The following is a 22,328-nucleotide window of genomic DNA, read 5'->3' on the forward strand; positions in this document are numbered from 1 at the left end:
TGCTCGGAGCTTTTCCCTGGATTTTGGCCGGGGAGTGCTGGGGGCTTTTGGGATCCCTGGGGAAAACCAGGAGAGCTTTTCCTTTTCCCACCCCGGAGCTCATTCCCGGCTCATCCCGGGGTTCTCCCAGGGCTGGGATCTTTCCTGGCAGTTTCCCATGGCTCCTTTGGCCAGAATTCCACATTTTTGCTGCAAGAAAAAAAAAAAAAAAAAAAAAAAAATCCTTGCAGACTTGGGAATGTTCCTATGGATTTAGGGAAGAGGAGGCGGGAAAAGCTCGGGATGGAGAGACCTCTCCACCCCCGGCATTCCCAGGAGCAGAGGGACAGCGGAGCCGTTTTCCATGTGGGAGGAAAGCTGGGAAGAGCTGCAGATCCAGGCTGGAATGGGATTTTCCAGGAGAATTCCTGCATTTCCATCGCTCTGCCCCTTCTCCCAGGGTTTGCATCCCAGTGGGAATTTTGCTCCAGTTTCCTATGGATTTCCCATCCGTGGAGCGCCAAGTGAAACTTCAGGGCCCAAAACGGCATCCGTGGGGTTTTTTTCCTGGATCATCCTGCAGCTTTTGTGTCGGGAAAACCGGGAAATTTAATCCCATTCCCTGTTTTTTTTTTTTTTTTTACCTTTTGTCTTTTCCTTCCTGGCTCTCCTGCCATTCCTGGTTTCCTTGTGTGCCGAGGCTGAGGGAAGCGCTCGGAGCGGGCGTGCGACTCTGTGGGATTCGGGAATTCTGTGGGATTCGGGAATTCTGTGGGATTCGGTAATTCTGTGGGATTCAGGGAGGTCATGGATGCAGAGGGGTCCTGGCATGGAAGATCCAGAATCTGGGAATGCTCCCTCTGGAGCAGCATTCCCAAGTTAGGGAAGTGGCTTGGAATCCCCCCCATTTCCCAGCCCCCTCATCCCAGTATTCCATGGATTTTGGGCTGGGATTCCATGGATTTTAGACTGGGAATTGACCCCCTTGATGTCACCACTGCTCCCTTTGGATTTTCCTGGAAAACCACTCCAGGCCTGTGGGAAAAGAGGGAAAAGGGGCTGGAAAAGGCCGGGCTGGAGCTTCATCCCGGGCAGGGGGAGGGAGGCGGATTTTGGGGTGATCCTTAAAGGAATTTCCTCTTCCTGCTGCAAATTCCGCTCCGGAATTTTCCCATTCCATGGGAGCAATTCCAGGGAAAAGGCTCTGCCCACCCTGGGGTCCTTCCCAGCCCATCCCAGTTCCGGCTCTTCCCAATTCCCGAGGGGAATGTCCCATCCCGTTCCATCCCATTCCCGTTTGTCCCGATCCCTGCAGCTCCCGGAGCCACATCCAATCCCTTGGGAATTCCCAGGGAATCTGTGGCTCTCCCTGGATCCCTGGAATTGTCCAGGGCCAGGTCGGAGCAGCCTGGGATCATGGAATGCCATCATGGAATGGGATGAGCTTTGAGGTCCCTTCCCACCCAACCCATTCCATGATTTTATGGATAACAAGGATGTGTCCTAAAATCCAAATTAAGGGAACCAATCCAAGTTTTTGCTGGATGGGATGAGCTTTCCTTGGTTTGCCTGGAGAGAGCCAGGTCATTCCCAAAAAAAATTCCCAAGATTATTCCTTCCTGTGGATCTTCTGAAGGAGCCAATCCCAAGGGACAGGAGGAGAGGGAACGGCCTCGAGCTGGGCTTGGGGGTTGGATATTCCAGGTGGGAATTCCCTGAGCTCAGAACTTCCCAGGATCTGTGGAATCAGTGGATCCTTTGGGAATTCCGTGAGCTCGGAGCTTGCCGGGATCCGTTGAGGATTGGAGGATCCTTTGGGAATTCCCCGAGTTTGGAACTTTCTGGGATCCACGGGATGGGGATCTGCTCCAACTGCCTGACCACTCCAGGGATGCCAGGATGGGATTTGGTTCTCCGGGATGGGATTTTGTCCCTCTTCATGGGATTGGGTGCTTCCAGGATGGGATTTGGTTCTCTGGGATGGGATTTGGTGTTTCCAAGATGAGATTTGGTGCTTCCAGGATGGAATTTGGTTCTCCGGGATGGGATTTGCTTCCCCAGCATGGAATTTGGTTCTCCGGGATGGGATTTGGTTTCTCAGGATGGGATTTGGTTCTCTGGGATGGAATTTGGTTCTCCGGGATGGGATTTTGTCCCCCTTGGTGGGATTTGGTGCTTCCAGGATGGAATTTGGTTCTCCAGGATGGGATTTGGTGTTTCCAAGATGAGATTTGGTGCTTCCAGGATGGAATTTGGTTCTCCAGGATGGGATTTTGCCCCCCTTGGTGGGATTTGGTGCTTCCAGTATGGAATTTGGTTCTCCAGGATGGGATTTGGTTCTCTGGGATGGATTTCATTCCCCAGGATGAGATTTTGTCCCCCTTAGTGGGATTTGGTGCTTCCAGAATGGGATTTGGTTCTCTGGGATGGGATTTTGTCCCCCTTGGTGGGATTTGGTGTTTCCAAGATGAGATTTGGTGCTTCCAGGATGGAATTTGGTTCTCCGGGATGGGATTTGGTTTCTCAGGATGGGATTTGGTTCTCTGGGATGGATTTGGTTCTACAGGGTGGGATTTTGTCCCTCTTGGTGGGATTTGGTGCTTCCAGGATGGGATTTGGTGTTTCCAAGTTGAGATTTGGTGCTTCCAGGATGGAATTTGGTTCTCCAGGATGGGATTTGGTTCTCCGGGATGGATTTCGTTCCCCAGGATGAGATTTTGTCCCCCTTGGTGGGATTTGGTGCTTCCAGGATGGGATTTGGTTCTCCAGGATGGGATTTGGTGTTTCCAAGTTGAGATTTGGTGCTTCCAGGATGGAATTTGGTTCTCCGGGATGGGATTTGCTTCCCCAGCATGGGATTTGGTTCTCCGGGATAGGATTTGGTTTCTCAGGATGGGATTTGGTATTTCCAGCATGGAATTCAGTCCCCCTTGATGGATTTGGTGTCCCCAGAATGGGATATGGGATCCTCTGGATTGGGTTTGATGCTTCCAGGATGGAATTTGGTGCTTCCAGGGTGGAATTTAGCCCTCTTAGATGGGATTTGGTGTTTCCAGGGTGGGATTTGATTTCCCAGGATGAGATTCAGTTCTCCAGGATGGGATTTAGGATCCTCTGGATTGGGTTTGGTGCTTCCAGGGTGGGATTTGATTTCCCAGGATGAGATTCAGTTCTCCAGGATGGGATTTGGGATCCTCTGGATTGGGTTTGGTGCTTCCAGGGTGGGATTTGGTCCCCCTTGATGGGATTTGGTTTCTCAGGATGGGATTTCATTCCCTGGGATGGGATTTGGTGTTTCCAGCATGGCCTTCAGTCCCCCTTGTGGGATTTGGTGCTTCCAGGTGGAATTTGATCCTCCTGGATGGATTTTGGTTCCCCAAGATGACGTTTGCTCCCGCGGGCTGGGTTTGGTTTGTCAGGGCTTCTCCCACAGCTGGCTCTGGAATTCCAGCTGGGAACTGTGGGAATTTAAGCCCAGGAATTCCCAATTCCCCAACCAGAGCCATGGTGGCTCCTCAGGGGGTTCCAACGGTGCTTCCCAGAATTCCAAGTCAGGAGTTTTGGTGGGAAAGGCTGAACCTCCTGGTCAGGGAAGTCCCCCCATTCCTAGTGGGAACTTCCTGGATTTAATTCCCAACTTTTTGGTTTGGTTCTCCCATTGGATGGGACACACTTCCCATTGGATTTCCTCCTTGGGAGAGCATTTAGGGATGGATTTTCCATGATTTCCACACCCGGAGCATTCCCTCGATCGGGTCGGGATGGTTTTGTCCCAAACTGTTTTTGGGAATGGCTGAGCTGGGAGAGGTGGAGCAGGATTCCCAGGATTTGCTGGGAGCAGGGATGTCCTTCTCCTCTTCCTTCTCCAGTCCCAGGGGGGTTGGAAAACCTGGGAGAAAAATTCCCAAGGCCAGGACAGTGCTTGGAGCAGCCTGGGGTAGTGGGAAGTGTCCAAGGGTTGGAATTGGGTGGGATTTGGGTCCCTTCCCACCCAAACCATTCCAGGGCAGCTCCAGTGCTCCCGACACCAGGAAATCCTGGAGCAAATCCAGAGGATTGGATCAGCTTCCCTCTGAAAAACTGGGAATGTTCCCCTGGAGAAGGGAAGGATCCAGGGAGAGCTTCCAGCTCATTCCAGGCCACTAAAGGGGCTCCGGGAAAGCTGAAATTTGGGAAAGGCCTGCAGGGACAGGACACAGGGAATGGCTCCCACTGCCAGAGGGCAGCGATGGATGGGAGATTGGGAATTAGGAATTCCTGGCTGGGCTGGAATTGCCAGAGCAGCTGGCAATCCCTGGAATGTCCAAGCAGGACATCCCTGGAGCAGCCTGGGATGGTGGGATTGGAATGGGATGGGATTTCAGGTCCCTTCCCACCCAAACCATTCCGGGATTCTGGGATCAAGGGGGCTCAGAATCCATCCCGAGGGATTTTTATGGAAGTTGGGGATGGAAAAGGGAAGGGAGACCCTTCCTGGAGTCCCGAGCTTCCCAGTGAAGCCCCCAGATCCCAAAATTCCTTCCTGGAGCGGAGTCGGGGTGGGGCTGGATCCAATCCCAGGCTGGGAGAGCTGGGAATGGAGGGAATTCCCTGGGAAAGGGAGATTGGGGTGGGATTTTGGGAATTAGGAATTCCCAGAGCAGCTGTGGCTGCCCCTGGATCCCTGACAGTGCCCAAGGAAAGGTTGGAGCACGCTGGGATTGTGGGAATTGTCCCTGTGTCCTTTTGTCCCTTCCTGGATGAAATTCTGCTCCTGGAATTATCCCACAGGGAGACAATTCCCAATTCCTGAGCAATTTCCAAATTGCCAAATCCTTCAGGCTCCGGTAGCACTTCCCAAATCCTGGATCACGACATGCACCCACTGTGGGCTGGTGGCTCCCAGCCCACGGAAAAAGCTGGAAAAGCGCCTGGAATGACACATGGATAACTCAGGGGATGGATTGGTGTGGGGTGCGATGGGATCCGTGGGAATTTGGGATTCGCTCCGTGAAATTTGTCCCGGAGAATCCGTGGCTGCCCCTGGATCCTTGGAAGTGTCCAAGGCCAGGTCGGGCACTTGGAGCAGCCTGGGATAGCGGGAGATGAAATCCTGGAAGGGTCCTGGAGGATTTGGAGAGCGCTCCAACATTCCGTCGGAATGTCTAAAAATAGGGATGAGCTGTCAAGCGTTTGCCACTTCTCCCGGGAAAGGCAGAAATCGTGGAAAGCGTTGGTGGGAAGCAGCTGAGAAGCTTCAGCACATGGAGGGGTGGCAGGGAAAGGTTCCCTGGGTGCGATCCGTGCCGGAGTGGAAAAATCCCGCCTAAAATGTGGGAGAGAGGAGGAAAAGTCGTGGATCTGGGTGGAATTGGAGGCTAGGACTTGGCGGGAAGGGAGGGGAACGTTGGGAATGTGGCTGGAAAGACGTCAAAGGAGAGGCCACCGGGGCCACCTCAGGGATCTGGGCTCCGTCAGCTCCTAAAAATCCATTTCTTGGATAATTTGTAGGGACGAGAATTTCTGCTGGCTCCTGATCCGCTCCTGGCGGATTTGGGAATGAGGAGAGCCCGCGGCTCCGTGGGAAGGACTCGGCTGGAAGTGAGAGGGATGGGGGAAAACTCGGGATGAGCAAGGCGGGAAGGATTGAATGGATGGATTTTCCTCAGGCTGGGTTGTCCCAGCGGGAATTTCTCCCGTTTTTCGGAGCTTTGGCGGGTCCGGGTGGATCCTCGGGATCCATTCCGGGAGCTGAAGGTTTGGGATCAGCCCGGGGTGGAATTGACAGATCCTGGGAACGGAAACGCTTGGAAAACTTCCTGGGCTGTGCCCGTGGGATCTCCTGGATCCCGGGGATCCTCGGGATGGGCTGGGGGGTCCTTCCAACCCAAACCATGCCAGGATTGGGGAATTGTGGGATCCTTGCCCATGGAATGCCGGCAGTGCCTCGGGAAGGGCCCCCGAGCCCCCCTGGGCTGGGCAGGGGCTGCCGGGGATCCGTGCGGGGAGAGGCCGGGAAAAGCGGGATCTGCCCCGGGATCGGGGCCAGGGCAGCTCTGCTGCCATCGGGGCAGGGATCGGGAATGTCCTTCTGGCTCTGCCCAGCTCCTGCCAGGAGCCAGCGGGGATCGGGATCTGCTCCAGGGAATGAGCCCCGGGAACAGAGGGAGCGGCCTCAGCCTGGGCCGGGCAGGCTCAGCTCGGAGATTTGGGATCATTTTCCATGGAAAGGGGCTCGGGCCTCGGCAGGGGCTGCCCGGGGAGCTTTGGGGTGCCCATCCCTGGAGGTGTCCAAGGAATTCCTGGAGGTGTCTCTGCTCCGAGCGACACCTCCCACTGTCCCAGATTGCTCCAGCCTGGCGGATTTTCTTCAGGGAATTAATGGAGTCCCCATCCCTGGAAGTGTCCAAAGAACCTGAGGATGCTGTGCTTGGGAATGTCAGGCAGGGGGGGCTTTGGGAGTGCTGGGAATGGTTGGATCCGATGGGATTTTCCAAGGGATTTTCCAACCCAAATGACTCCATGACTCCATCATTAATTCCATCATTGACTCCATTTTTGATTCCATCATTGATTCCATTTTTGATTCCATCATGGATTCCATTTTTGATTCCATCATGGATTCCATCACTGATTCTATCTTGGATTCCATCATTGATTCTGTGACTGATTCCATTATTAGTTCCATTCTTTATTCCATCTTGGATTCCATCTTGGATTCCATCTTGGATTCCATCATTGATTCTATCACTGATTCCATTATTAGTTCTGTTCTTGATTCCATCTTGGATTCCATAATTGATTCCATCTTGGATTCCTTCACTATTTCCATCATTGGTTCCATCTTGAATTCCATCTTGGATTCCATCACTGAGGTGGGAGCAGGGCCAGGACAAGGGAACACAACCTCAAGCAGTTCCAGGGCATCTCCAGGTGGGATAACGGGAAAATTCCCTCCTGGAAAGGCTTTTCCAGCCCTGGCATGGGGATGGAATCCCCATTCCCAGTGGGATTCAATCCATGTGGATGTGGCACTTGGGGACACGGATTGGGGGTGGCCTCGGCAGTGTGGGGAACGGTTGGATTTGATGTTCTCCAAGGGATTTTCCAACCCATAATTCCATAATTGTTTCCATGATTCATTCCATTATTGGTTCCATTTTTTTTATTCCATCTTGGATTCCATCACTGATTCCAGCATTGATTCCATCATTGATTCCAGCATTGACTCCATTATTAGTTCCACGATTGACTCCATTATTGATTCCATTATTGATTCCATCTTGGATTCCATCACTGATTCCATTATTAGTTCCATCTTGGATTCCATCATTGGCTCAATTTTTTATTCCATCATTGATTCCATCACTGATTCCATCTTAGATTCCATCATTGATTCCGTGACTGATTCCATTATTAGTTCCATTCTTGATTCCGTCTTTGATTCCATAATTGATTCCATCTTGGATTCCATCACTGATTCCCTCTTGGATTCTATCTTGAATTCCAGCATTGATTCCATCTTGGATTCCATAATTGATTCCATCTTGGATTCCTCCATTATTTCCATCATTGGTTCAGTCTGGAATTCCATCTTGGATTCCAGCATTGATTCCTTTATTTATTCCATTATTGATTCCATCACTGATTCCAGCATTGACTCCATCATTGATTCCATCTTGGATTCCATCATTGACTCCATTATTGATTCCATCTTGGATTCCATCACTGATTCCATTATTAGTTCCATCATTGATTCCATCTTGGATTCCATCATTGACTCCATTATTGATTCCATCTTGGATTCCATCACTGATTCCATTATTAGTTCCATCATTGATTCCATCTTGGATTCCATCATTGACTCAATTTTTTATTCCATAATTGATTCCATCACTGATTCCATTAATAGTTCCAGTCTTGATTCTGTCTTCGATTCCATCATTGATTCCATCTTGGATTCTGTCTTGAATTCCATCTTGGATTCCATCACTGCTTCCCTCTTGGATTCTATCTTGAATTCCAGCGTTGATTCCATTATTAGTTCCATGATTGACTCTGTTATTGATTCCGTCTTGGATTCCAGCACTGATTCCATTATTAGTTCCATCATTGATTCCATCTTGGATTCCATTATTGATTCCGTCTTGGATTCCTTCATTATTTCCAGGATTGATTCCAAGATTGATTCCACCTTGGATTCCATCACTGAGGTGGGAGCAGGGACAGGACAAGGGGTGGGATTCAAATCCATGTGGATGTGGCACTTGGGGACACGGATCGATGGTGGCCTTGGCACTGCTGGGAATGGTTGCACTCCAAGGCTTTTCCAACTCCATAATTCCATGATTTTAGGAATGCTGTGGACAGGCTGAGCCTTCCCTTGTGGAATTTCCTTGGAAGTCCCTCAATTCCCCTTCCCGTTGTGTTTTCCAGCCGAGACCCCGATCGAGGAGTTCACGCCCACGCCGGCATTCCCAGCGCTGCAGTACCTGGAATCCGTGGATGTGGAAGGAGTCGCCTGGAGAGCGGGATTGCGCACGGGGGACTTTCTGATCGAGGTGAGCTCCTCGCGGAATTCCACGCCTTCCCCAGGAATTTTGGGAATTGCCCAGGAATTTTGGAATGTTACCGCGTATGGGGCAGGAGGATCCGGACTCCTCCAGGTCATGGAATTCCCAGAGGTTCTTCAGGTGTGGATCCAGAGGGATCCCGGTGTCCTCCAAGTGTGGATCAGGAGCTTCCAGGGGCTCCCCAGGTATGGATCAGGAGGATCTGGAATTCTCCAGGTGTGGATCCAGAGGGATCCAGAGTCCTGGTGCCAGTGAATCCCCTTGGAATTGTGGCTGCTCCATCCTGTGGAGAACACGGAGATTCCTTGGGTTTGTCGGGGCTTTAGGGATTTTCCTGGCTGGAGGAGGAACTTGGGATGTTCCCATGGGATTTGCAGTGTCCTGAGTCCGTGCAGGATGGGGTTGGTGAGAAAGGACAGGGCTGGAGTTTGGAAAGGGGGAAAAAAAGATTTTCCAGTGGGGAATCCAAGGAATGGTTCAGGGACTGGATCCAGGCACTGCTTTGGTTGGAAAGGGATCATGGAAAGTTGGATTCCAATGGAATGTGCGGAGTGTTGGGATTGAGATGGATCCTGCCAGGCTGGGAGAGATGGGAATGTTCTGCTGGAGAAGGGAAGGATCCAGGGAGAGCTTCCAGCACATTCCAGGCCCTGAAGGGGCTCCAGGAGAGCTGCAGAGGCACTGGGGACAAGGCCTGCAGGGACGGGACACAGGGAATGGCTCCCACTGCCAGAGGGCAGGGATGGATGGGATCTTGGGAATTGGGAATTCCTGGCTGGGCTGGAATTGCCAGAGCAGCTGGGGCTGCCCCTGGATCCCTGGAATGTCCAAGGCCAGGCTGGAGCAGCCTGGGATCGTGGGAAGTGTCCCTGGAATGAGCTTTGAGGTTCCTTCCCACCCAAACCACTCCAGGATTCCATTTGGGATGAATCTCTGGCATTTTGTGCTGCTGGATGTGCTTGGGGTGGGAATCTGATCCCGATTTTCTCCCCGCTGAGGATTTCAGGCTCTGTCTTCATGGAAAGCTGGGAAGAGACCTGGGACGTTCCCACTCCTGCTTGTCCTGGCAGGAGAAGGAGGAAAACAAAGCCTGGAGGGATTTGGGACGCCTGGAGGCTCCTTTCCATGGAGAAATTCCCAAATATCCAGTCCAAACCTGCCCCGGCCCAGGCTGAGGCCGCTCCCTCTGTTCCCGGGGCTCATTCCCTGGAGCAGATCCCGATCCCCGCTGGCTCCTGGCAGGAGCTGGGCAGAGCCAGAAGGACATTCCCGATCCCTGCCCCGATGGCAGCAGAGCTGCCCTGGCCCCGATCCCGGGGCAGATCCCGCTTTTCCCGGCCTCTCCCCGCACGGATCCCCGGCAGCCCCTGCCCAGCCCAGGGGGGCTCGGGGGCCCTTCCCGAGGCACTGCCGGCATTCCATGGGCAAGGATCCCACAATTCCCCAATCCTGGCCTGGTTTGGGTGGGAAGGACCCCCCAGCCCATCCACTTCCAACCCCTGGACACCTCCTGAGATCCCAGGCTGCTCCAGCCTTTCCTTGGACATTCCAGGGATGCAGGGGCAGCCCCAGCTGCTCTGGCAATTCCAGCCCAGCCAGGAATTCCCAATTCCCAATCTCCCATCCATCCCTGCCCTCTGGCAGTGGGAGCCATTCCCTGTGTCCTGTCCCTGCAGGCCTTGTCCCCAGTCCCTCTGCAGCTCTCCTGGAGCCCCTTTAGGGCCTGGAATGTGCTGGAAGCTCTCCCTGGATCCTTCCCTTCTCCAGCAGAACATTCCCAGATTTCCCGACTCAACTCCAGAGGGGCTCCAGCCTTTCAGCAGCTCCAGGGCCTCCTCTGGATTCCTTCCAGTGGAATCAGGAGCTGTTTTGGGAATTCCCTGAGCTCTTCCTTCCCCACTGGGAATCGTCCCTTTCACTCCGAGCTCTGAGAGCTCCTTTTGTCCATGGAATCCTATTTCCGGATTTTCCTCTTCTCCTCCTTTTCCATGGATATTTTCCCAGCTCCAGCCTTGCATATTCCCTGAACTTCCTTTTGGGGCCAGTGCAACACCGGGAATGTCCCTGCTCCGTGCCCGGGAGAGGCTTCCCAAAATCCTGGAGCTGTTCCCATGTGCTTCTAACCTCAGAATCCCGGGATCCCTGGGCTTGGAAAAGAATTCCAAGGGCACCGAGTCCAAGCTGGGCCTGATCCCCAGCCCAGAGCACTGAGTGGAATTCCAGGAATTCCCTGGACATCTCCAGGGATGGGGACTCCGAACCTCCCTGGGCAGCCCCTGCCAAGGCCTGAGCCCCTTTCCATGGGGAAATTCCTGCGGATCCCAAGCTTCCGGAAATCCTCCAGGTGTGGATCCAGAGGGATCCAGAGTCCTCCAGGTGATGGAAGTGCCAGGAGCTCTCCAGGCTGGGATCAGGAGCATCTGGAATTCTCCAGGTGTTGATCCAGAGGGCTCCGGGGTCCTCCAGGTGTTGGAGCTTCCAGGAGTTTTCCATGTGTGGATCCAGAGGGATCCAGAGTCCCCACATGTGGATCAGGAGCTTCCAGAAGTTTTCCAGGTCAGGCGGATCTGGAATTCTCCCGGTGTGGATCAGGACAATCCAGAGTCCTCCAGGCTGGGATCAGGAGGGTCTGGAATTCTCCAGGTATGGATCCAGAGGGATCCAGATTCCCCCAGGTCACAGAACTTCCAGGAGTTTTCCAGCTGTGGATCCAGGAGGGTCTGGAATTCTCCAGGTGTGGATCCAGAGGCTCCGGAGTCCCCACATTCCGTTTGGGAATTGGGTCACTCCTGGAGCTCTCCCAAGCTGCCCTCGGTGCCAATTCCAGTCCTGAATTCCATTCGGAATTCCTCACGGAAAATCCGGAGCAGCCTCTGGAACAGCCACAGTTTAGGCTGAAAACTGGGAAAATTCCTCCTGGAGGGAATCAAATCCCAGTGGATTTGGAGGACCCGGATCCAGGGTGGCCCTGGCAGAGCTGGGAATTCTGGGATTTGATCTCCGTGGGCTTTGCCAGCTTCCAACAATTCCATAATCCCATGAACCACATCCCAGGAATGGCTCCATGAGGAAATTCCCGGTGCCAGGCCGAGGAATTGCCAAGGTCCGACCTCTCTGGGGGTGGGATTGGGAAAATCCCACCAGAATTCCAGAGGAAAATCCAGAATTTCCAGCCTTTTGTCTCCCCCCATCCTGGAAGGTTTTAAATCCTGGAATTTTTTCCATGAGGAGCCTCAGAAGCGCAGAACTTTGACAACTTCCATGAGAATTTCATGATTCCTTGAGGATCTGGGTGGGAATTCCTGGGATCTCGGATACAGACATGGCTGGAAATCCGTGGATATTTCCGGGATTTTATTGTTATCCCGAGGTTTTTTTTTAAGGAAAAACTGAAATGATGGATCCAGGTGGGATCCCAGCATCCCCTGGGGAGGTTTCGATGGGATATTTGGGAATGTTGCTCCATGGGAAAGGTTGGGAAGCTTTGGAAGGGGCGGTGGCGGAGTCAAATCCTTGGGAATGTTCAAAAAACCTGGATTTGGGAATGTGGGTTAGTGGTGGTCTCTGAGGGCTTTTCCAACCTCAACAATTCCATGATTTTCTTTGGGAATGAGGAAAAATCCTGCTCTGGGCAGTGGTGGGAATGGGACGATCCAATCCCAACCATTCCATGATCCCAATGAACAAAATTCCAGAGTTTTTTTTAAGGACACGGAGCCCAAAAATCCAGGAGAGCGAGGGGGAAAAAAATCCTCTGGGACAAAAAATTTCCCCTCTGGAATTGTGGGAATGAGGGAGCGCTGAAACATTCCCGGATCCTCTCCCTGCTGGAAAGGTCAGGAAGCAAAAAAAAAGCAGGAACTGCGGATAATTCCGGCTCCGGAGCGTGGGAGGTTGATAAAAAGGATCCGAGGAAATATCAAAGGCCGGGATTTCGGATCATCGGGAATTTGGGAGCATTGGGAGCTGGGGGGGGAAAAAAAAAAAAAAGAGGGAAGAGGCTGATCCAACTCCGGATTTTTTATGGAAATGCTCAAAATTTGGGATATTCTGGTGCGGGGAAAAAAAGCTGGAATGTTCTGCTCCGAGTTGGGAACGAACGCGGAGCTCGGATTTCTCCGGGAGATGTCTCTGGGAACACGAAGTTTCCCAGTAACCAAGGAGAGGGGAATTCCTAAAAATATCCATTCCCAAATTACCGGGCTGGGAGAGCGGATCCCGGAGATCTGCGGGAGGGAGGGTCTGGGAATGCTGCTCAGCCCTGGAATTCCGGAGGCTCAGGATGAGCTTTGGGCTCTCCCGGTTTTCCGAAGGGGGGGAGTTGAGGGAAATCAAGGCAGGGATGAACTGGGAGCACGGGGAATTCCAGGATTGAAATCCCAAGGAATTCCGTGGAGGTGGAGATGGGGCTCAGGTTATCCCGAGGGTTTTGTTGGAATTCCTTCGAAACCGCGGGATTCAGGTGGAAATCAGCGGCTCCTTTGCTCCGGGAAACTTCGGATTCCCGGGAATCATCGTGTGGGGTCGTCAGGCTGCGCCCGGATGAAGGGATGGAATTCCACAAAACCATGGGATCCTGGAATGCTTTGGGTGGGAAAGGACCTTCAATCCCATTCCAAGGGCAGGAAAACTTCCACCATCCCAGGCTGCTCCAACTTTTCCAGGGGAAATTCCCAGGGATCCAGGGGCAGCCACAGCTGAGTTGATCCCAAAAACTGGGATCGATCCCATCCAGATGCAGGACCGGGGGCAGGAAGGAGCTCGGGAATGGGATTTGCTGATCCAAAGGTTCCGGACCCTTCCCTTGATCCAAGATTTCCTCTCCCCTCCTCATTCCCATTTTCCTTCCCTATTCCCAAGGACCTGGATCCCACCCGGAGCGGGATTCCCACAGTGGGAATGGGTTTTCCACGGGCTGGAATTCCAGGATTTCCCAAGCCCTCCCCCCGAATTCCCAGTCAAACCTTCCCAGAGCTGATCCCGCCTGGAAAACTGGGATGAATTCCGGCACGATCCATCATTCCCAAATTCCCAGTGCGGCATTCCCAGCACTCTTCCTTTATCCCAAGGAATTCCCGGCAGCTCCAGTGGGGTGGGAGCCACAGGAGCAGAATTCCCAAGGGAATGTGGCCCTGGAATGGCCCTTAAAAATGAGAAGTGGGAATACTGGAATATTTCCAAGGGCCGCATTCCCAAGAACTGGGATCAATCCCATCCAGATCCACCGGGATCCAGGGAATTCCAGCTCCTGGCACGGCCGTGGGATAGGGAAAGCTGTTCCCGAATCCCACGGATCCCGGATTCCTCAGGGAGCCAATTCCAGGATGTTGGGAATACGGGGAGGATCCCGCAGAGATCGGGGAGCTCCAAAGGCTCCTGGATTTAGCAGATTCCCGGGAAATTCCCAAGCACGGATATCCCTGAAATCCCACCCGGCAAAGGCCAGAGGTCAGAAAATCCTGGAATGGCCGGAGCTGGGAAGGATCCAAAGGGATCAAAGCCAGGAGGGATTGTGCTGGAATGTTCCTTTTCCTGCTCTTCCCTCTTTCCCATGAGCCGGGAATGACGATGGGAGCATCCCAGGGAATAAAAGGAGGGAAAACAACAACAACAACAAAAAGCTGGAATGCTGAGCACATTCCAGAGGAAAAGCAGGGAGAAATTCCCTTTTCCTGCAATCTCCCGGCACTGGGAGAGCAGCGGGATCCTGGAAGTGCCGGATCTGGACAGGCAAATCCCGGGAATAGGGGCTGAGGGATCCAGGAGGGAAAAATGGGAATGAGGCACCAATCCCAGCGGGAAATCCTGGGAAAAGCCCATTTTTTTGGGATCCCCCAACAGGAAACAGAGATTCCCAACTTCTCCAGCAGCTCGCCATCACCGGGTGGTGACTTCCAAACGCTGGGAAAAGGTGGAAAATCCAGGACTTTTGTGGGGTGACTCCCATCGGTTTTCCCGCCAGGAATTCTGATCCATGTTTTTCCCTCTCCTCCTCGTCTCCGAGGTTGAGAATTCCCGGTTTCTTTCACGCTTGGGAGAATCCCTCTGCTCTTCCAGCCCTGCAGATCCAGGAAATCCTGGAATGGGCTGGGAATGGCCTCAAATCCCATCCCGATCCGAGGGATGCTCGGGATCCCGATCCCGGCTGCTCCAGGCTGGCCTCGGGCACTTCCAGGGATTCCGAGCCCCTGGAATGGGATTGAAGGTCCTTTCCCACCCAAAGCATTCCAGGAGATTCCATGGTTTTGTGGAATTCCATCCCTTCATCTGGGAGCTGCCTGAGCTGCCGATGATCCCACACGATCATTCCCGGGAATCCGAAGGAGCCGGAGTGGGCTCAGGGCCATCCCTTGGGATGGATCCATGGGATAAACACGGAGCGTTGGGAAGAACTCCGGGAATTTTGGGATCAACCTTCGGCAGGAGGAGAGAGCAGAAATCCTGGGATTGCCATTCCAGAGAATCTGGGATTATCCAGGACTCTCCAGATCCCAAAATCCTCCCGAGGATCCCGGCTCGGACCCTTCCCCCCTCTCCAAGCCCACCCCATTCCATGGGCAATTCCCATGGGATTTACCGTAATCCATGGAATGGTTTTCCAGGGAATTCTCTCCGTTACGAGCATTCCATGACCAGATGCTCCAAAAAACCCGGGAAACCCCCATTTTTTTGGGAATCTCCCAGCAGGAATCAGCAATTCCCATCTCCTCCTCGCCATCACCGGGCGGCCACAAAAAAAAAAAACGGGAAAACTCGGGGAGGGGAAAAAAAAAACCCGGGAAAAAGCGGGATTTTTGCCGACGACTTCCATGTTTTTTTGGGTTTTTTTTTTTTTTTTTTCCCCGCTGGGAATTCTGATCCATGTTTTTTTTGGTTTTTTTTTTTTTTTGGGAATGCAGGTGAACGGAGTGAACGTGGTGAAGGTGGGGCACAAGCAGGTGGTGGCGCTGATCCGGCAGGGCGGGAATCACCTCCTGATGAAAGTCGTGTCCGTCAGCCGCAAGCCCGACTCCGAGGAGGGATCCCGCAAAAAGGGTGAGCGGAAATTCCCGGCGTTCCCGGCGTTCCCGGCGTTCCCGGCATTCCCGGCATTCCCGGCACTTCGGGATGGGCCGGAGCGGCCCCAGCCAGGAGAAGGAGCGGCGGGGGGTGGGAAATTCCAGGGTTGGTTGGGATGCGCCGGTTGTTGGGATGTGTCCGTCTTTTGGGATGTGCCTGGTTTTGGGGATGCGCCAGTTTTTGGGATGAAATGGTTTTTGGGATATGTCCATTTTTTAAGATGTGCCGATTTTCGGGATGCGCCTTTTTTCGGGATGCACCAATTTCAGGATGCAACGATTCTGGGATGAGCCCGTTTTTGAGATGTGCCAGTTTTTGGGATGTGTCCATTTGTCGGGATGTGCCTGGTTGTGGGATGCGCCAATTTCGGGATGCACCGATGTTTGGGATGTGTTGATGTTTGGGATGAACCAGTTTTTGGGATGCAATGATTTTTGGGATGTGTCCATTTTTTGGGATGCGCCGTTTTTTGGAATGTGCCAATTTCAGGATGCAATGATTTCGGGATGTGCTGGTTTTTGGGATGTGCTGATTTGTGGGATGCTCCAGTTTTTAGGATGTGTCCATTTTTTGGGATGTGCCTGGTTTTGGGATGTGCCAATTTCAGGATGCACCGATTTTTGGGATGTGTTCATGTTTGGGATGTGCCAGTTTTTGGGATGCAATGACTTCTGGGATGTGTCCATTTTTTGGGATGCACCAGTTTTTGGGATGCACTGATTTCGGGATGCGCTGATTTTTGGGATGTGTTGATGTTTAGAATATGCCGGTTTTCGGGATGTGCTGATTTGTGGGATGTGCTGTTTTTTGGGATGTGTCCATTTTTTGGGCTGCACCATTTTTTGGGATGCGCTGATTTTTGGGATGCGCCGGTTTTAGGGATGCACTGATTTCGGGATGCACTGATTTTATGATGCGATGATTTTTGGGATGCGTTGATGTTTGGAATGTGCCGGTTTTCGGGATGTGCTGATTTGTGGGATGTGCTGGTTTTTGGGATGTGTCCATTTTTTGGGATGCACCAGTTTTTGGGATGTGCTGATTTTTGGGATGCAAGGATTTTTGGGATGTGTCCATTTTTTAGGATGCACCACTTTTTGGGATGCACCAGTTTTAGGAATGCGCTGATTTTCAGGATGCGCTGATTTTTGGGATGCGTTGATATTTGGGATGTGCCAGTTTTTGGGATGCAATGGTTTTTGGGATGCCTTGATTTTTGGGATATGACAGTTCTTGGGATGCGTCAATTTCAAGATGCACCAATTTTTGGGATGTGCTGATTTTCGGGATGCAATGATTTTTGGGATGTGCCATTTTTTGGGATGTTTCCATTTTTTCCGAGATGTGTCATTTTCTTCGGGATGTGCCAGTTTTTGGGATGTTTCCATATTCTTCAGGATGTGCTATTTTTTGGGGGATGTGCCAGTTTTAGGGACACGCTGATTTTTGGGATGCACTGTTTTTTTGGGATGTGTCAATTTCAGGATGCGCCAATTTTTGGGATGTGTTGATTTTGGGATGCGATGATTTTTGGGATATGTCCATTTTTGGGAAATGTCCATTTTTTGAGATGTGCCAGGTTTTGGGATGTGTCCATTTTTTGAGATGTGCCGATTTTTGGGATGCACCGATTTCGGGATGTGCCGATTTTTGGGATGTGTTGATGTTTGGAATGTGCCAGTTTTTGGGATGTGCTGGTTTGTGGGATGCGCTGTTTTTTGGGATGTGTCCATTTTTGGGAAGCGCCAGTTCTGGATGTGCTCATGTTTGGGATGCGCTGATTTTGGGTTGTGCCCGTTTTTGGATGTGAAGGTTTTTGGGATGCGCCCATTTTGGGATGCGTTAGTTTTTGGGATGCGCGGATTTCTGGGATGTTCCATTTTGGGATATTCCAGCTTTTGGGATGCAAAGACTTTTGGGATATGTCCATTTTTTGGGACGTGCTGATTTTTGGGATGTGTTGATTTATTGGTATGTCTTGATTTTTGGGATGTGTCAATTTTGGGATGTGCCCATTTTGGGATTTGCCTGTTTTGGGATGCATTATTTTTTGGGATGCGCCCATTTGGGGATTTTTCTCAGTTTGGGAAGTGCCCGTTTTTGTGGTGCATCATTTTTTGGGATGTGCTGATTTTTGGGATGCATTAATGTTTGGGATACGAAGATTTTTGGAATGCGCCTGTTTTGGGATGTGCTGGGTTTTGGGATGTGGCCCTTTTTTTGGATGTTCCCATTTTTTGGGACGCATCGATCTTTGGGATGTGCTGATTTTTGGGAATGTGGGCGGTGGGCAGGGAAGCTCAGGAAGGTCCCAACCACATCTGTGGAGTTGTGGTGCTTTTTGGGAATTTTCTGTATTCCTAAGAGCTGGAATTCTTGGACTTGTGGTGCTTTTTGGGAATTGCTTGGATTCCCAAGGTCTGGAATTCATGGAGTTGTGGTGTTTTCTGGGGATTGCTTGGACTCCCAAGAATTCCCAAGATCAGGAATTTCTGGAATTGTGGTCAACAAGGAACAGGAGTTTTGGGAGCTGATGGATGCGGGAAGGGAGGGATGGGCTGGGAATTCAGGGAGAGATTTAGGAGGGATTTGTGGAGTCCTGGGAAGGGGTTTGGGAATCGCTTTTGATTCCCACAGTCCAGAATTCCCGGAATTCCCATCAGCTGCTCCAGGCTCTGGCTCCACCTGGGAATTGTTGGGATGGGAAACAACCCTGGGGATTGCTGGGAATGTTGGGAGGCAGGATGGTGATCCCAAAGGAACACCTGGAATTCCGGGATGGAGCCAGGGAGTTGCTGTGGGAATTCCTGGGCATGGTTAGTTGTGGGGGATCCCAGAAACTTCTGGGATTTCATTCCATGGGTTCTGGATTTTGGGAGCAGATCCGAGAGCTCGGGCAGGGCAGGGATTTGTCCAGAAGGGAACATCAGGAAGGAGCCAGGATTGGGGGGGGTTGGGACTGGAATTCCAGGGAATGTGAGCAGGGGGGGGTGGGAAAAGGGGAATGAGAAAAAGGGGTGGAATTCTGGGGATGGGAGCAGGGAATGGAATTATGGAGATGGGAAAAGGGGGATGGGAGTTTGGGAAGCAGGAGCAGGGTGGGATGGAGGGACAGGAGCAGGAAGATGGAAGAAGGGATGGAAAAAGGAGATGGAAGTGGAGGGACAGGAGCAGAGGGATGGGAGCAGGGGATGGAAGTGGAGGGATGAAAACCGGGAATGGGAGCACGAGGATGGAAATGGGGAGACGGGAGCAGGGAATGAAAACGGGGGAAAGGAGCAGGGGATGGAAGTGAGGGACAGGAGCAGGAACGGGAGCAGGGAATGGAAACACAGGGATGGGAGCAGGGGATGGAAGTGGAGGGATGAAAACCAGGAATGGGGGAATGGGAGCACAAGGATGGAAATGGGGAGACAGGAGCAGGGATGGGAGCAGGGAATGAAAACGGGGGAAAGGAGCAGGGAATGGAAGTGGAGGGACAGGAGCAGGAATGGGAGCAGGGAATGGAAACACAGGAGAGGAGCAGGGATGGGAGCAGAGGGGTTGGAGCAGGGAATGGAAACGGGGGAAAGGAGCAGGGGGTGGAAGTGGGATCGGAGCAGGAGACGGGAGCAGGGCTTGGAAACAGCGGGACAGGAGGGACAGGAGCAGGGATGGATGGAAACGGGAATGGAAGCAGGAACTGGAAACAGGGATGGAGGCAGGGGGATGGGAGCAAAGAAAGGGCATTGGAGTAAAGAATGGAATTGGGGATGGGAGCAGGGATGGGATCAGGGGGATTGGAGCAGGGATGGGAGCAGGGATGGGATCAGGGGGATTGGAGCAGGGATGGGATCGGGGGAGTGGGAGCAGGGGGATTGGAGTAGGGGATGGGATCAGGGATGGGAGCAGGGATGGGATCAGGGATGGAATCAGGGGGATTGGAGCAGGGATGGGAGCAGGGATGGGATCGGGGGATTGGAGTAGGGGATGGGATCAGGGATAGAATCAGGGATGGGAGCAGAGATGGGATCAGGGATGGAATCAGGGATGGGAGCAGGGATGGAATCAGGAGAATTGGAGCAGGGATGGGAGCAGGGATGGGATCAGGGGGATTGGAGCAGGGATGGGATCAGGGATGGGAGCAGGGATGGGAGCAGGGATGGAATCAGGAGAATTGGAGCAGGGATGGGAGCAGGGATGGGAGCAGGGATGGGATCAGGGGGATTGGAGCAGGGATGGGATCAGGGGGAGGGGGTCAGGGATGGGAGCAGGGATTAGAGTAGAGAATGGAATCAGGGAGTGGAATCGGGGGGGTGGGATCAGGGATGGAATCAGGAGAATTGGAGCAGGGATGGGATCAGGGATGGGAGTAGGGATGGGAGCAGGGGGATTGGAGCAGGGATGGAATCAGGGATGGGATCAGGGGGAGGGGGTCAGGGATGGGAGCAGGGATTAGAGTAGAGAATGGAATCAGGGAGTGGAATCGGGGGGGTTGGAGTAGCGACTGGAGTCAGGGGGATGGGAGCAGGGATGGAGCAGGGGGATGGGAGCAGGGAACGAGGGGGGCCGGGATCGGGGCCGCTCCCAGCGCAGCACGCGGGGCTCGGGGGAGGGAAGGAGGGAAGGGAGGGAAGGAGGGAGCGCTGCTGGCACGAGGAGCTCCAATTATCCTGTCACGGCACAAAGGCACGAGCCGTGGGAACGGCTGGCAGCCTCGGGAATTCAGCCGGGAACTCAGCCGGGAATAATCCTCGGGAATTCAGCCGGGAATCAGCGCTGGGAGCCCCGGCGGGGCCCGCTCGGGCCGCTCCAGCCCCGGGGTGAGCCGCTGCCCCTCGGCGCTTCCCGCTGCTCCCTGCCCGGTGCCTTCCTGGTCCCGATCCTCCGCATCCACGCGGCCGCTTTTCCAAGGGAATCCGAGGGGCGCTGGGGGACCGGGGCGAGGGGGGGGGGGGGGGCTCATCCCGTGTCCCCCCCACCCCGGTGACAGCGCCTGTGTGGGCCCGGCTGGGGCTGAATCCGCCCCGCTGGATCCCTGCCGCAGGCACAGGGATCCTTGGAGCTGCCGTTGCCATGGCAATCCTGGAGCGTTATTCCAGCATTGTCAGCGAGGAGCAGCGAGGAGGAGGAGGAGGAGGAGGGAGAGGAAGAGCTTTCCACTCATCCTCGCCGCTCCGGGGCGGGGTGGGGGGGTGCTCAGGGAATGCGGGATCGGGCGCTTTTGGGATCATCCCGGGCCATGTGTCCTTGGGCAGCTCCCGGCCGGACGCCGGCGCTTCCATAGGGTTGGGATCCACGGCCAGGAGGAGGAGGAGGAGGAGGAGGAAGAGGAGGGTGGGGTGGGCTGAGGCGCTCCGGGGGCTGCGCCGAGGCGGGAAGAGGATCCCCGAGCTCAGGCTGGACACATTCCCGCTCTCCCCGCATCCATCCCGGAATCCCCGCCAGCCACCCCCGCCTCTCCGGGGCCATGGCTCGGACTCCGCGCTGAGGGCGGGGGGGGGGGGCCGACATTCCCAAAGGCGGCGGGCACATTCCCGGCGGGAATCATGAAGAAGTTCGCGTCCACGCGCAGCCTCAATAAGATCCTGCAGCAGTGCGACTCCTCGTCCCGGGAGTACGAGGAGATCCAGGCTGTGGAGAAGAAGTGGCACCTGCACCTGGCCACGCCGCGCAAATTCCGGGAGAAGAGGTGCAAGATGCCCTCTCTGTTCCTTGCAGCTCCGCCGCCGCCCAAGAGAGCGCCCAGCACCACCCTCACGCTGCGCTCCAAGTCCATGACGGCCGAGCTGGAGGAGCTGGGTAAGGCCGGCGGCGGGGTGGGATCCCGCGGGTTTCCAGCGGTTTTTCCGGCTGTTTTCCCAGCTGTTTGCATGTGGGAGGCGCGGGGGGGGGCGGGGGAGAAGGATTCCCGTCTCTGTCCTGGGGATGTCCAGAGGGATGTCCAGAGGGATGTCCAGAGGGATGTCCAGCGCTCCGGGAGCGCATCCCGGCGGAGGTGGGCGTGGGAAGGATGCTGGGAGTATCCAGGTGGGTGTGGAAGGGTTGCTCGATGTGCCCTGGCCTTGGGCATCCTGCTCCATTCCCTGCTCCATTCCCTGCTCCATTCCCTGCTCCATTCCCTGCTCCATTCCCTGCTCCATTCCCATATCAATTCCTGCTCCATTCCCTGCTCCAATCCCACATCAATTCCTCATTCCCTGCTCCATTCCCATATCAATTCCTCATTCCCTGCTCCATTCTCTGCTCCTTTCCCAGTTCCTTTCCGTGCTCCATTCCCTGATCCATTCCTGATTCATTCCCAGCTCCTCTCCCTGCTCCTTCCATTCCCTGCTCCATTCCCTAATCCTGTCCCTGCTCCTTTCCCTGCTCCTGCTCCTTTCCCTGCTCCTCTCCCTGTTCCTCCTACTCCTCTTCCTGCTCCTCATCCTCTCCCTGTTCCTTTCCCTGATCCTCTCCCTGCTCCTGCTCCTTTTCCTGATCATTTCCCTCTTCCTTTCCCTCCTCCCGCTCCTCTCCCTGCTCCTCTCCTCGCCTTCCTCACTCCCTTCCCTGATCCTCTCCCTGCTCCAGCCCTTCTTCCTGATCGCCTCCCTGCCCTTCTCCCGCTCCATTCCCAGCTCCATTCCCTCATCAATTCCCAGCTCCATTCCCAGCTCCAGTCTCAGCTCCATTCCCAGCTCCTTTCCCTGCTCCTTTCCCTGCTCCATTCCCTGCTCCATTCCCAGCTCCTTTCCCTCATCAGTTCCCAGCTCCATT

At 53.8% G+C, this 22,328-nt stretch overlaps 1 protein-coding gene across 1 annotated transcript in view; it reads left to right on the plus strand.

The window, feature by feature from the left end:
* Nucleotides 1–22,328, plus strand: part of SHANK3 (SH3 and multiple ankyrin repeat domains 3) — a 135,195-nt gene that overhangs the window by 76,316 nt on the left and 36,551 nt on the right. Inside the window, 3 exon segments of the mRNA XM_053943564.1 lie at nucleotides 8,395–8,519; nucleotides 15,431–15,566; nucleotides 21,291–21,371. Of these exon segments, the coding sequence (XP_053799539.1) occupies nucleotides 8,395–8,519; nucleotides 15,431–15,566; nucleotides 21,291–21,371 (342 nt within the window).

Source organism: Vidua chalybeata, chromosome 5, assembly GCF_026979565.1.
Source record: "Vidua chalybeata isolate OUT-0048 chromosome 5, bVidCha1 merged haplotype, whole genome shotgun sequence".
Lineage (NCBI taxonomy): Eukaryota > Metazoa > Chordata > Aves > Passeriformes > Viduidae > Vidua > Vidua chalybeata.